The sequence below is a fragment of the Callorhinchus milii genome, unplaced genomic scaffold (genome assembly GCF_018977255.1).
Source record: "Callorhinchus milii isolate IMCB2004 unplaced genomic scaffold, IMCB_Cmil_1.0 Scaffold3, whole genome shotgun sequence".
NCBI lineage: Eukaryota > Metazoa > Chordata > Chondrichthyes > Chimaeriformes > Callorhinchidae > Callorhinchus > Callorhinchus milii.
In genome coordinates, this window is record NW_024704744.1 from 1,394,569 (window position 1) to 1,409,861 (window position 15,293).

At 49.2% G+C, this 15,293-nt stretch overlaps 1 protein-coding gene across 2 annotated transcripts in view; it reads right to left on the minus strand.

Moving 5' to 3' along the window:
- The window catches only part of LOC121848556, a 35,465-nt gene that overhangs the window by 16,621 nt on the left and 3,551 nt on the right, over positions 1 to 15,293 (minus strand). Inside the window, exons 2-3 of one of the 2 annotated variants that reach the window (XM_042333213.1) lie at positions 12,037 to 12,538; positions 9,804 to 11,153 (exon numbers count right to left, since the gene is read on the minus strand). The exons of the other annotated variant lie outside the window; for it this stretch is intronic. Coding sequence (XP_042189147.1) covers positions 10,666 to 11,153; positions 12,037 to 12,532 — 984 coding nt within the window. The 5' untranslated portion in view covers positions 12,533 to 12,538 and the 3' untranslated portion in view covers positions 9,804 to 10,665. Of the gene's footprint in view, positions 1 to 9,803; positions 11,154 to 12,036; positions 12,539 to 15,293 lie in introns of those variants that run through there. 2 annotated transcript variants of the gene reach the window in all.

Consider the following 15,293-nt stretch of genomic DNA (forward strand, 5'->3'; position numbering starts at 1 on the left):
CATCATTTTTCTAATTTGCCTTAATCCCGACAGTCACTCGCTCAGGTTTCCTGCACCTGTGCAACAACAGCAGCCTCCACCATTGCCTCTCCCCCTGGGTGTCAAGCCTCTCACGCCCACTTTCGTAGTTTTGGTCAGCCCCGTGTCTGACACAGCCGGAAACCCATCACTGTGCTAAAGAGTATCCAAAGCAAACTGAGCTCCATGTGTCCCACCAACACATGGACATTCCCATGTATTGGAATAATAATAATAATAATAATCCTTGCATTTGCTATAGCGCTTTTCAAGTCGGGAGGACGTCCCAAAGCGCTTCACAGAACACACTGTAAAGTGAAGTCTAACCAGCTAAAAAATTTAAAGGGATTATTAACCCCAATTCAGAGAAATCTGATAATAATTGATTACTTACCTCACTCAATGGGAACCTATCTCTGTGTGCATAGCACTTAGCAGCCAATTGCGCACAGCAGTGTCCCACAATCATGGATTGAGGTGACCATTTTATTATTTATTTGTAGGAATTATTACCCCCAAAAAAGTATTCCGCCAATTAACTAACAACTGGATTCCTACTTACTGCTTGTTAAACATAGGTGTATGGAGCAAGCAAACTTGCTCAACGTTTCACCCTGCCGGGAATCGAACCCACGTCGCTTGCTTGCGAAGCAAGTTCTTTAACCACTGAGCTACAGGACTCCACTGAGCTACAGGATGTACATTCGAAAAGTAAAACTTTGCATTGTTACGGGGAAAGAATGGGGGAGCGGTTCAAATTGGATAGCTCTGTGTCCCATTGCACCTTTCCCTGTCTCTGGAACATTGCCCACCTCCGCCACTGCCTCTCACTACTGGCCACCGAGACCCTGATCCATGCTTTCATGGAGTCCAGTAGCTCAGTGGTTAGAGCACTCGCTTTGCAAGTGAGAGGCCTGAGTTCAATTCCAGGCAGAGGGCGAAACCTTGGGCAAGTTTCCTTACTCCACACAGAGCCTAATAATAATCCCTCCAAAACCAAAAACAATAATAAATTGGTCATTTTCAATCCACGACTGTTTGTGGGACATTGCTGTGCGCAATTGGCTGCCGCGTTCGCCCAAAAATATACAGTCAATTCTCTTTACAGTGTGTTCTGTGAAGCGCTTTGGGACGTCCTCCCGATGTGAAAAGCGCTATATCAAATGCAAGGATTATTATTATTATTATTATTATTACTGCCCGGCTTGATGAGCCCAACTGCCAGCTCACTGGACTTCCCAACTCTTCCCTTCACAAGCTGCATGGTGTTCAAAACTCTGCAGCTCGTGTCCTCTCCTGCACCTGGGCGCACCATCGATCTTGTTGCCCGGCTTCACTGGCTCCCCATTCCTCGGAGAATCAAGTACAAAACCCTTATTCGCATGTTAAAAGCCCTCCGTGGACTTGCTCTCCCCGACCTCGCTGACCTCGTAACCCCGTACCAGCCTGTCCACTCCCTCCACTTGGTGGACACCATCCTGCTTCAGGTTCCCCACACTTCCTGCCCCACCATTGATGAACGGGCATTCAGCATCGCTGCTCCCAAACTATCAAACTTTATTGCGCAATCCCTCCACCTCACCCCCTCACTTCTCTCTTTGAAGTCCAACCTAGAAGACCTTCTTCCTCAACTATGCCTTATTATTTTTTTGAAGGGTTTATTACCCTCGAAAAACCAATCCGCCAATTGACTAACAACTCATTACCTATTTACTGCTATGTAAACAGATGTGTATGGAGCAAGGAAACTTGCTCAACATTTCGCTCTGCCAGGAATCAAACCCAGGTCTCTGACTTGAGGGGCGAGTGCTTTAACCACTAACCTGTAGAACTGCACCCTATCGCATTACTCACACACCACAGCTCCAGAGCAGGAAAGAGATAAGAATTGTTGGCCTTATGCCAGCTGTTTCAAATGAAAATTATTTTCTTGAGAATTACACGCTTTTGAGGGCATAGCATTTCTTTGGAAATCAAACAATCTGATCAGACGTCAATCTCCCGCCAATCCACTGGAGGATTTGCAGTCACTTCTCCCTGAGCAGCTCCATATAAACTGGGCTTTACCCCATCACACAAACCAGAACTTCCTCACCTCACACTCCACAGCTGCCGATCTTCTTCCAGCTCCAAACAAACAACTGTCTGTGACAACAAATTGCTCAGAACACACACGTAAGTACATCTCCAGAGCTCGGCATGCCGGTCGCACAGTGTACAACTCTGACTCTAACACTGACTTGGGCATGGGGAATGGATAGTGTAGAGGGTTAGTTACTCTATCTCTAACCCGCAGTGATCCTGAGGCAGTCATCAAGCTGCTGAATGACTGTCTCTCCACAACCTCCAATTCCCTGGCTCCCATTAAATCCAAGGCTCTTTCCAAATCCACCCACTCCCCCTGGTACAAAACAGTCATCTCCGCTCACTTAAAACCAAACCCTGATGCTTGAACGCAGATGGCAGATACCCGGTCGCCTGATTCACTGCCAGCTGTGGCTCGAGTACCTCCGCACCTACAGCCTCTCCCTGTCACAGGCTGAAACTGACTTTTACTCCAAAGTCATCCTGGAAGCTAAACAACCCAATGACACTGTTTTCCATTGTCTATCACCTCCTTTACTCCCGTTTCTCCCTCCCTCTCAATCACCCACATGAAGTTCCCCACTTGCTGCGTTGGCCCACCCAGCTGCTGGTCACCAGTCACCTGCGGGGAACACCAGGCCTCCATCCTTGGCTGCCTTCTTTTCCTCATCTATATGCTCCGTACCTTATCTCAAATGCAGCTGAAAACCTCGTGTATGCACTTGTCACGTCCCTCCTGGATTATTCAAATGCACTCCTCGCCGGTCTCCCCAACTCCACTGTTAAAAAATCCAGCTCATTGAGAATTCTGCTGCCTACATACTTACCTGGACCAAGCTCCGTACCCCCATCACACCAGTTCTAGCCACGCTCCACTGGCCTCCCATCACCGAATCAACTTCAAGATTCTCACACTCTAACCTGTGTGGAGGGTGCTATATAAGTGCACGTTGTTGTTGTAACCCTAAACTGGGACTGGGGAATTTAGAGTGCAGAGGGACCTTTCCTCCATTCCTAACCCTGGCCTGAGAGTATGGTTGGTCAGTCTAGAGGGAGCTCTTCTCTAACCTGTTGCAGGAGTGTGGATGGACAGGGTAGAGAGAGCATTACTCTTTCTCTTTCCTTACCCCGGGAGTGTGGCTGGACAGTGCAGAAGAAGAGTTACTCTGTCTGCTATGATGACCCAGATTGTGGACAGACAGGGAGCCCTATTCTATCTCTAAACCACGCTGCAGATGACCCGTGGGCCAATTTGCTGCCATGTACACCCACACAATACAGAGACACTCCACTACACATTGTGTGGTTTGGAAGATCACTCCAATGTTAAAGTTGCTTTGTTAAATACAAGGTTTGTTATTGCTATTATCTATCTGTGCTATAGCTGACCTGGGACTACTGGACAATAGTGTAGAACAATAAGATATTGCATTTATACAGTGCCTTTCACATCAGGAGCATGTCACAAGGCACTGGGACTTCAACAGTTGCACTGAGTTGGGGGTTAGATTCGGGAGAGTTGGAAGGGAAAGATAATTGTATCTGTGAGACAAACCAGATTGTCTTGTAGTTAGAGTTAGAATAGAATCATAGAATCGTATAGCACAAAAAGAGGCCATTTGGCCCATCGAGTCTGCGTCGGCTCTTTGAATAGAGCAATGTAATGTCAATCCCACTCCCCAGCCCTTTCCCCATAACCTGCAAACCCGTCCTCCTCAAATACCCGTCCACCGCGTTTTTAAAAGTAGTTATTGAATCGGCCTTCACCGCCCTTTCAGGCAATGGGTTCCAGATTCGAACAACTCGCTGCGTGAAAAAATTTATTCTCCCCTCCCCTCGGCTTCTTTTAGAGACTATTTTGAATCTGTGACCTCGAGTCACCGACACACCCACCAGTGGGAACAGTTTGTCTCTTTCTAACCTATCAAATCCCCTCATGATTTTGAAAACCACTATTAGATCTCCTCGTAACCTTCTCTGCTCCAATGAGAATAATCCTCACCTCTCCAGCCTTTCCTCATCATCACGGTCCCTCATTCCTGGTACCATCCTCGTAAATCCCCTCTGCACCCTTTCCAATGCCTTAACATCCTTCCTACAGTGTGGTGCCCAGAACTGGGCGCAGTATTTTAACAAAATTCTCTGTTCTTTTACCCCCCTTAAGATTGTATTACCAGCCTATATTGCCGCCCCTCATTCTTTCTACCAAAATGCATTACTTTGCATTTCTCCACAATGAAACTCATCTGCCATGTGTCGCCCATTTTACCATTCTGTCTAGAATTCCCTTTAATGTTACCCGCTAACCTTTATTCGTATAATCTTTTTGCCCCTCTTATTTCCTTTTTCAAACCTCTCCTGCACTTCCTATATTCTATTTGGTTGTCTTCTGTATCTTTGGTTTGACATTTGTCCTACACCTACATACAGGCATATACAGTTATTCAGTATACCGGCATATACAGGATACAGTTCAAGATCCTGGTGCTCACCTTAGAAGCTCGCTGTGCCATTGCTGCCCCATACCTCCTAACCACTTACCAACCTGCCTGCTCCGTCCACTCAGTGGGCTCCGGCTTCTTCACATTGCCCACCCCACTTGTCCACCAATGATCACCCACTTCCCTCCCTGCCTTCCACCCTCCCCAATCCCAAACCCCAGCTTGTGTCTGAAACACTGCTTGTCCAGTTGCTTGGGACATCCTTCTGATTTGAAAGAGGCTAAACAAATGTTATTTTGTTGTTGTTGTTGCCTTCCCCCACCACCGCAACATTGCCTGACTGCCAGTGCCTAATCCCTCAGGCCACCGTAAGCACATACATGCATTCATTACAGCCAGGCTCGACCATGCTAATGTCCTGCTTGTCAGCCTTCCCAACCCTTCCCTCCACAAGCTGCAGACCATCCAGAACTCTGTAACTCATGTCCTCTCGTGCACCAGGCTCTGTGACCCCATCACCCCCACTCTCGCCCAGCTCCACTGGCTCCCCATCCCTCAGAGGATCAAGTTCAAAATTCTCAAGCTTACCTTCAAGATCCTCCACGACCTTGCCCCCTCCTACCTCTCTGACCTGCTAACCCCTTATCAACCTGTCTGCTACTCTGCTCAGCAGGCTCCGCTCTTCTCCATGCCCCTGCCTGGCCTGCCCCACCATCGGTGGTCGGGCATTCAGCCTCTCTGCCCCTTAGTATCCTCTAACGTGAAGACAGAAGCAAAATATTTGTTTAATAATTCTGCCATTTCTTTATTTCCCGTTATAATTTCTCCTGTCTCTGCCTGCAATGGACCCCCATTCACTTCCTCTTTATGTACTTGTAAAAACTCTTACAATCTGTCTTTATGTTCCTTGCTCATATTCATATTCCATTTTCTCCCTCTTAATCAGCTTCTTGGCTTTCCTTTGCTGTTCTCTAAAGCTCTCCCAATCATAACATAACATAACGTGTAGGAGCAGGAGTAGGCCATTCGGCCCTTCGAGCCTGCCCCGCCATTCAATCATGGCTGATCTTCTAATCTAACTCCAGCTGATAACCTGTCGCTGCCTTATCCCCATTTCCCTTAAACCCTTTTGCAACAAGAAATCTCTCTATCTCAGTCTTGAATATATTCAAGGACTGAGCGTCAACAGTCCTTTGCGGTAGCGAGTTCCATACATTCACCCTTTGAGTGAAGAAGTTCTTCCTCTATTCAGTGCGAAAGGGCTGCCTCTGATTTTAAGGTTGTGACCCCTAGTTTTAGTTTCTCCAACCGGGGAAACAATCTCCCACTATCTACTCTATCATTGCCCTTTGATGATCTATATTTAATTCTTCTATATTTTAGAGAATAGAGGCCAAAATTGGTCAGCCTATCCTTGTAACTCATCCCCTTCATCCCTGGTACGAACCTAATAAATCTACGCTGTACCCCCTCCACGGCAAGTACATCCTTCCTTAAATAAGGAGACCAAAGCTGCACACAGTATTCCAGGTGTGGTCTCACAGGGCCCTATACAGTTGCAGCAAGACTTCCCTACTCTTCAACTCTAATCCTTTCATAATGAATGCTAATAAACCGTTGGCCTTCCTAATTGCTGCTGCACCTGCAGACTAACTCTCTGTGATTGGTGTACAAGGACACCCAAGTCCCTCTTATTTTATTTTATTCTTTCCCTAACCTCTCTAGTTAGTCAAGGTTGGGACACATTCCAATCTCTCCCCTTCTAAAAAATAACCCGCTCTACTGTTTTTGCTCCCGAGGTGGATGACTTCGCACTTCCCTACATTATACTTCATCTGCCACCTACCTGCCCAATCAGACAGGAGAGGGGCCAGAAGGTGGAGCTGGGAGATGAGGAGAGAGGTGGGGATGGGATCGAGGGAGCAGGTGGTGGGTTTGGGTTTGCGGACAGTCGTGGTGAGAGAGGAGAGAGAGAAAGGGTCGATAGGCTGACACACAGCGACTGAGCCAGACTGACACACTGTGACTGAGCCAGGCTGACACACAGTGACTGAGCCAGGGTGACACACAGTGACTGAGCCAGGCTGACACACAGCGACTGAGCCAGGCTGACACTCAGCGACTGAGCCAGGCTGACACACAGTGACTGAGCCAGGCTGACACACAGTGACTGAGCCAGGCTGACACACTGTGACTGAGCCAGGCTGACACACAGCGACTGAGCCAGGCTGACACTCAGCGACTGAGCCAGACTGACACAGTGACTGAGCCAGGCTGACACACAGTGACTGAGCCAGGCTGACACACAGTGACTGAGCTAGGCTGACACACAGTGACTGAGCCAGGCTAACACACAGTGACTGAGCCAGGCTAACACACAGTGACTGAGCCAGGCTGACACACAGTGACTGAGCTAGGCTGACACACAGTGACTGAGCCAGGCTAACACACAGTGACTGAGCCAGGCTGACACACAGTGACTGAGTCAGGCTGACACACAGTAATTGCTGTTTCCAGCTCTCATCTGTATGCGCCCTCTTGGCGATGTCATCCGCAGACACGGGGTAAAGTGTTGTGGATTGAGTCACCAAATTATTATTTTATTTTTTGAAGGGATTATTACCCCCGGAAAAACATTCCAACAATCGACTCACAACTGCATTCCTACTTACTGTTAGGTAAACCGAGGTGTGTGGAGTAAGAAAACGTAAGCCTAACAACAACAACAACAAGATTCCATTTATAAAGCGCCTTTCACGTCAGGAGGACGTCCCAAGGCGCTGCACAGTTGGGTCATGACACGAGCAGGGGGGAAATGGTCAGGGGAGGGGAGGGAGCGAGGAGGGGGGAAATGGTCAGGGTGAGGGGAGGGAAGGGAGGGAGCGAGGAGGGGGTAGAGAGTCGAGAGGGGAGCTGAAGGCTCGGTCAAAGAGAAAGGTTTTGAGACCAGCCTTGAAGGAGGAGAGGGAGGAAGCGGCGAAGGCACTGGGGAATAGAGTTCCAGAGCCTCGGGGCTGAGAGGCTGAAGGCCCGACCACCAATGGTAGGGCGATTGGGGCGGGGGATGTGGAGCAGACCGGAGCCGGAGCAATGGAGGTTACGGGCAGGTAGGTAGGGGGATAGTAGGTTGGAGAGGTAGGAGGGAGCAAGGCCGTGAATGGCCTTGTAGGTGAGGATGAGGATCTTGAAATCAATCCTCTGGGGGATGGGGAGCCAGTGGAGGCGAGCGAGGGCGAGGGTGGGAGTGATGTGGTCCCGAAGCCTGGTGCGGGACAGTACACGAGCTGCAGAGTTCTGAATGACCTGCAGTGTGGAGGGAGGTGGCGGGAAGGCCGACGAAGAGAGAGTTCCCATAGTCCAGCCTTGAGGTGGTAAAGGCGTGGACCAGTTTCAGCCGCGTGAGGGGTGAGGTAATGCCGTAGTCTGGCGATGTTCCGGAGGTGTTGGAAGGCGGTGCCAGTTGTGGGGCGGATGTGAGGGAGAAAGGACAGCTCAGGGTCGAACAAAACGCCGAGGTTCCTGACTGGCTTTGAGAAGTGGAGAGTGCAGCCTTGGATGCTGATGGTGTCGGCGCCTGAGGTGCGGAGGCGCTGACGTGAGGGCCTCGGTTTTTCGCAAGTTGAGCTGAAGAAAGTTGTCTCTCGTCCAGGACTCGATGTCGGACAGGCAGCTGTCAGGACATCGGTGGTCGTGGAGTTGAGAGTAGAGGAGGAAAGGTAGAGTTGGGTGTCATCCGCATACATGTGGAAGTTAACTCCATGTCTGCGGATGATGTCACCACAGGGGGAGCATATAGAGGGTGAAGAGGAGGGGACCGAGGACAGAGCCCTGAGGGACTCCACATGAGACAGTGCGGGGGGTGGAGGAGAAGCCATTCGTCGAGACAAAGTGAAGACGGTGAGAAAGGTACGACCTAAACCACTCAAGGACAGTGCCTTGAAGGTTGAGGTGGGAGGACAAGCGCTGTCTTTCAGTTTTCACGCTGCCCAGGAATCAAACCAAGGTCCTCTCGCTTGCTCGGCAAGTGCTCAAACTCGGAGCTACAGGACTCCATAAGCACACAGTAACTCTCCTCGTCTGTGATTGAGTTGTTCCAGTGAATTGACAGGTAAATCACCATCTCTCTGTTGATTTGGTCTCTCTGTTTGGTTCTTTATTCCCTACAGTTATGGCACTGATTCTGGTCAATGACGGACTGAGCCCTGGACTTCAGCTGCTGCAGTGGCGTGTTCCTGCCGGGGGAGGGCAGTGTCCCAAACACATTATTATCAATCGACACATTATCATCCCTCTCCTCCTTCAAGGCCGGTCTCAAAACCTTTCTCTTTGACCGAGCCTTCAGCTCCGCTCTCGACTCTCTTNCCCCTTCTCGCTCCCTCCCTTCCCTCCCCTCACCCTGACCATTTCCCCCTCCTCGCTCCCTCCCCTCCCCTCACCCTGACCATTTCCCCCCTGCTCGGGTCATGACCCAACTGTGCAGCGCCTTGGGACGTCCTCCTGACGTGAAAGGCGCTTTATAAATGGAATCTTGTTGTTGTTGTTGTTGTAATAATCTTCCATTCCATACTGCACACAGACTGTGCAAATATCTCACAGAGAGTCACTGTCAAGTGTAGTGACTGGGCATTTTGCAGGAAAATGTGAAAGGCATTTTGTACCCAGCCATGTCCCTTCCCCACACACACTGAGTGGTCAGTTGGTATCCTGAGCGGGGGTCAGTCCTGTGTGCTGAGACGAGGTCAATAACGGCACGGGTTTCAGACACAGTGAAGCGCTCCCTACGTTTCCGTTTCTAAAGTTGGATAATACGTCTTTTAAACATCATTTCATACTTGGAATAGAAAGTCGCTGAGAATGATCAAGCAGCAGATACAGGCAACAGTCTGTCACTGATTCACTTTATTGTGTTCAGAGCTGAGAGCCAAGGAGCGTGAGAGCTGGAGCTGTCAGCTGCAAAGCTTGGGGACAACAACAACAACAACAACAACAACAATATACGGTTGTATAGCGCCTTTCACATCTGGAGGACGTCCCAAGGCGCTGGACAGTCAGAGGTTTGGACAGGGATTGGGGACCCCAGAATTGGAACAACTACTGGTCCAACCAATTCAAACTTAAGAGCACTGTATGTCAAGCTTCCTGCTGTTTGTACATCCGGTACCACAATATCCATTTGAGCTTTGGCTCGCAGGGTTAACAGGAGCTGAGTGGGAGAATTCCCTGCCCCCAGTGTCTGGTCTGCCCTTCCAAGTCCTGCCAATGAGCCAATGTGCTGTAATCAACATTGCCCTGGAATACTGCAGACCTGCCCGGCTCAGGAATCAGACTCGAGACCATCCAGAGGGCTGGCTCAATTCAAACATTCTGTTGCCAAACATGTCACCTGATTGATTGCCATAGATGTGGAATCAATTGAGATGTTTACACCAACACAAGGAATGTATACAATGTCCTGCACATAGAATAATGCCTTGGAAATTGGCAGTGGAGGGCCAGACTCTGAGCAACGGGAAGGGGGAGAGCGGGGAAGAGGTGGTTACCATAGTCAATGAGGGCAGGTCTGGGGGACAGACAGAGAGGGTGACACACATGGGTTGATGGAAGGAGAACCAGAGGATAAGGGTATGGATTTGGAAAGCTCAGTCACCATTGATGGCCACTCCAGGTGGGTTGGGTGAGGAACGCACATTAACCAATTGGATGGACAACTTGAAATCAGTTGGGGTAGATGATCAGAGATAGGCAGGAAATGGGGCATTAGGGATTTACACATGAGGGTGAGGAGCTGGAAATTGATGCATTAGGATCCAGTGTAGATTGTTGGACGTGTTGATGAGGATGTGGGCAGTGACGTTTTGGATGTTGAAGTTTGTGGGTGGTGGAAAGAGGGAGAACAGTGAGGAGACAGAAAAATCCAACTGGTAGGTGCCGAAGGGAGGTTTTCAAGGAAGACAGAATGACTTGAGAAGTAAGGGGATGAGGTTGAGAAGTGTGGGGTAATAGGAGGGGAAATGGGGTTAAAAGGTCTGCTGTAATGTAATGAAATAGCGGAGCAGGATGGACAGCTGAATGGTCCTCTGTTCCTAGGCTGAGCTAACAGAGAGCTGGACCATTAATACTTTTATTCAGAACAAATGGCTTTCATTCGAGAACAGGTTTCTTTCAGGTTGGTGATGGATTTGGCAACAGCTGGGCCTGAGTCTGACAATCGCATTGAGGTGGGCAGCTTGTCCACACTGCTGACTATTTCCTCTATAATCACGATCAGAGGCTCCATGCAGTAGAGGTGCTGAGACTGAACCCTCAGCACTGTCACTCTTCCATGAACAGTGCAGAGATACTGAGCACATCGTTTAAGTACAGTTAAGACATCAGACAACTTTGTGTACAAATTTCTCTTCATTTCCAGGTCCTGTTGCTGTTGCGTCAGAAGGCTTTTCACCCCGGCCAGCTCATTCCGCTTGACAGCCACCTGTTGGCGGCAGCACTCCAGCTGTCGCTCGCTCTCCTGCAGCTTGGACCTTTGAGAGTCACAGTTGCTGGTGGCCGACTGCACACTGGAGTTTGCGTTGTTCAGATCCTCTTGACCAACACCGACCATTGGGCTTCCTGAAAGGCAGGAGATAGAGATAGAATAATAATAATAATCCTTGTAATTAATGTAGCGCCTTATCATGTCTTTGAAATGTCTCAAAGCGCTTATACTGTAAAGTGAATTGACTGTATATTTTGTGGGCGAACGCGGCAGCCAATTGCGCACAGCAATGTCCCACAAACAGTCGTGGATTGAGTGACCAATTTATTATTGTTGATTTTGGAGGAATTATTGCTCCCGGAAAAGCAATCCACCAATTGACAAACAACAATTTACTTCAAAGTAAACAGAGGTTTGTGGAGCAAGGAAACTTGCCCATCGCTTCACCCTGCGGGAATCAACCCAAGTTTCTCATTTGCGAGACGAGTGCTCCAACCACTGAGCTACAGGACTCCACATATGCCCTTGACTCACATTTGTCAACAGAATGAATGGTGACGTAAAAAAGACTAAAGCAACAGGTGGATGGGAATAGAAAGCAGTTTGGGCCTATAAGAGGGAGAGGATGATTATGAACAACTAGAGTCACATCTGGAAACGCGAGGCGGAGGGACCGGGGTGACTGGAGGCCTCAAACTCCTCACTGTACCTCAGGAATGGCTTCTAAAGGTAACCGAGCAAATCCAGATTAATCTGATCTGCTAGTTACTGGTCAGGTTGAAGACTCAGTGCTATGACCTATTGTTCTGGTCAGCCAGGCATCCGACACACGTGGAAATCTGTTATAATACTTAAGAGAATCAAAACTAGACAGTGTTCCTTCCACATGTCTACACATTCATCACCCCTCCTGTTCCCGTTACCTGTACCCATCTATTCTTTTTCCCTCATTCATGGATCAAGTTTCCTCTTAAATTCACTGATGTACGTGACGACAGAGACACACAGGTCACCTACCTATTATCAGACCAATGATTGGGATAAACATCAATCCGATTCCCACATTTCGAATAGTTTCAGCTTCTTGCTGTTTTTGCTGTTCTCTTCTCAGAATCGCTTTCGCTTGCGCTAGATATTTCTCGGCTGTCTGCAGGTGTTGCCGTTCCAGGTCCCGCTGGTGCTCTGCGCTCTCCAGCTCTTTCTTTGTAGACCTGACGGTTTCCTGCAGACGTTCTTTCTCTGCTTTCATTCGGGAGATCTCAAGTGTCGACTCCTCAAAGTCCTGATTGAGGGATTTGACGATGGCCAGGACTTCACTCTCAGCCACTTCCATCTCCTCGTAGGCCACGCCGATCACTTTCATGATCTCAGAGCATTCGGAGTCGCTGAGGATGGCTGTGCCCATCCTGAGAGCCAGGGTGACAAAGGCCTCCATGCTCTTTATCCCCTCAATAAAATGTGGCATAACCTCATCTCTGAACTTTCCCTCAATCTTGCTGAGTGTGGTGCTCATGGTTACCTGCGGAGGCCAAATAATAGTTAGAATGAGAATAATAATCCTTGCATTTGACTTAGTGCTTCATCACGTCATTGAAATGTCTCAAAGCGCTTCACAGAATATCAGTGACTAAGCCAGACCGACACACACACAGCAATTGGGCCAGGGTGACATACACACAGTGACTGAGCCAGGGTGACGCACAGGAACTAAGCTAGGTTAACACAGTGACTGAGCCAGGCTAACACAGTGACTGAGCCAGGCTAACACAGTGAATGAGCCAGGCTAACACAGTGACTGAGTCAGGCTGAGGCACAGTGACTGAGCCAGGCTAACACAGTGAATGAGCCAGGCTAACACAGTGACTGAGTCAGGCTCAAGCACAGTGACTGAGCCAGGCTAACACAGTGACTGAGCCAGGCTAACACAGTGACTGAGCCAGGCTGAGGCACAGTGACTGAGCCAGGCTAACACAGTGAATGAGCCAGGCTGAGACACAGGGACTGAGCCAGGGTGAACACAGGGACTGACCCAGGCTGACACACAGTGACTGAGCCAGGGTGAACATAGTGACTGAGACAGGCTAACACACACGCAGCAATTGGGCCAGGGTGACATACACACAGTGACTGAGCCAGGCTGAGGCACAGTGACTGAGCCAGTCTAACACACAGTGACTCAGCCAGGCTAACACACAGTGACTGAGCCAGGGTGACCACAGCGACTGAGCCAGGCTAACACGCAGTGACTGAGCCAGGCTAACACAGTGACTGAGCCAGGCTAACACACAGTGACTAAGCCAGGCTGACACATAGTGACTGAGCCAGGCTGACAAACAATGACTGAGCCAGGCTGACACACAGCGACTGAGCCAGTCTGACACACAGTTACTGAGCCAGGTGAACACACAGTGACTGAGCCAGGCTAACACACAGTGACTGAGCCAGGCTGATAACAGTGACTGAGCCAGGGTGATAACAGTGACTGAGCCAGGGTGATAACAGTGACTGGCCAGGCTAACACACAGTGACTGAGCTAGGGTGACACACACAAAGTGACTAAGCCAGGGTGATAACAGTGACTGAGCCAGGCTGACAAACAGTGACTGAGCCAGGGTGACCACAGTGACTGAGCCAGGATGACACACAGTGACTGAGCCAGGATGACCTCAGTGACTGAGCCAGGATGACACACAGTGACTGAGCCAGGCTGATACACAGTGACTGAGCCAGGCTGACACACAGTGACTGAGCCAGGCTGACACACAGTGACTGAGCCAGACTGATACACAGTGACTGAGCCAGGCTAACACACAGTGACTGAGCCAGGCTGACACACAGTGACTGAGCCAGGCTGACACACAGTGACTGAGCCAGGCTAACACACAGTGACTGAGCCAGGGTGACCACAGTGGCTGAGCCAGGCTAACACACAGTGACTGAGCCAGGCTGACACACAGTGACTGAGCCAGGCTGACACACAGTGACTGAGCCAGGCTAACACACAGTGACTGAGCCAGGCTGACACACAGTGACTGAGCCAGGCTGACACACAGTGACTGAGCCAGGCTAACACACAGTGACTGAGCCAGGGTGACCACAGTGGCTGAGCCAGGCTGACACACAGTGACTGAGCCAGGCTGATGCACAGTGACTGAGCCAGGCTGACACACAGCGACTGAGCCAGACTGACACTCAGCGACTGAGCCAGGCTGACACACAGTGAATGAGCCAGACTGACACACAGTGACTGAGCCAGACTGACACACAGTGACTGAGCCAGACTGACACACAGTGACTGAGCCAGACTGACACACAGTGACTGAGCCAGGCTGACACACAGTGACTGAGCCAGACTGACACACAGTGACTGAGCCAGACTGACACACAGTGACTGAGCCAGGCTAACACACAGTGACTGAGCCAGGCTAACACACAGTGACTGAGCCAGGGTGACACACAGTAACACAAAAAGAGTAACACACCTTAGGACTGGGAGTGTCTTAGGGACCAACAAAGCAAAATCAAAAAGCTCATTAAGAGTGAGAAAATGGATTATGAGGGCAAACTGCTAGGAACAGTAGACAGATTGTAAGAGTTTTTATAAATACATTAAGAGGAATAGGAGAGCAAAAGTAAATGTGGGTCCATTACAGGCAGAGACAGGAGGAATTATAATGGGGGATAAGGATATGGCAGAGTCCCTAAATAAATACTTTGCTTCTGTCTTCACGTTAGAAGACACAAGAAGTTTACCAGAAATAGAGATGAACCAAAGGGCTAATGATAGGGGCAACTTAGGGAAATTTACATTAGCAAAGAATTGGTGTGAGGGAAATTGTTGGCATTAAAAGGTTTCAAGTCCCCTGGACCTGATGGTTTGCATCCTAGGATTTTAAAAGAGGTAACTCATGATATAGTGGAGGCCTTGGGTCTGATCTTCCAAAATTCTTTGGATTCTGGAACGGTTCCCATTGATTGGAGGATCGCAAACGTCACACCACAATTTAAGAAGAGTGGGAGAGAAAAGATGGGGAACTATAGACCAGTTAGTCTGACATCGGTGGTAGGGAAAATTCTAGAATCCTTAATTAAGGATGTCGTAGTGGGATAGTTAGAGGATCACAATATGATTAGACAGAGTCAACGTGGCTTTACAAAAGGGAAGTCGTGCTTAAAAAATCTTTCAGATTTTTTTGAGGACATATCCAGTAGATTAGATAGGGGGGGATCAGTGAATGTAGTGTGTTTAGATTTCCAAAAGGCATTCGATAAAG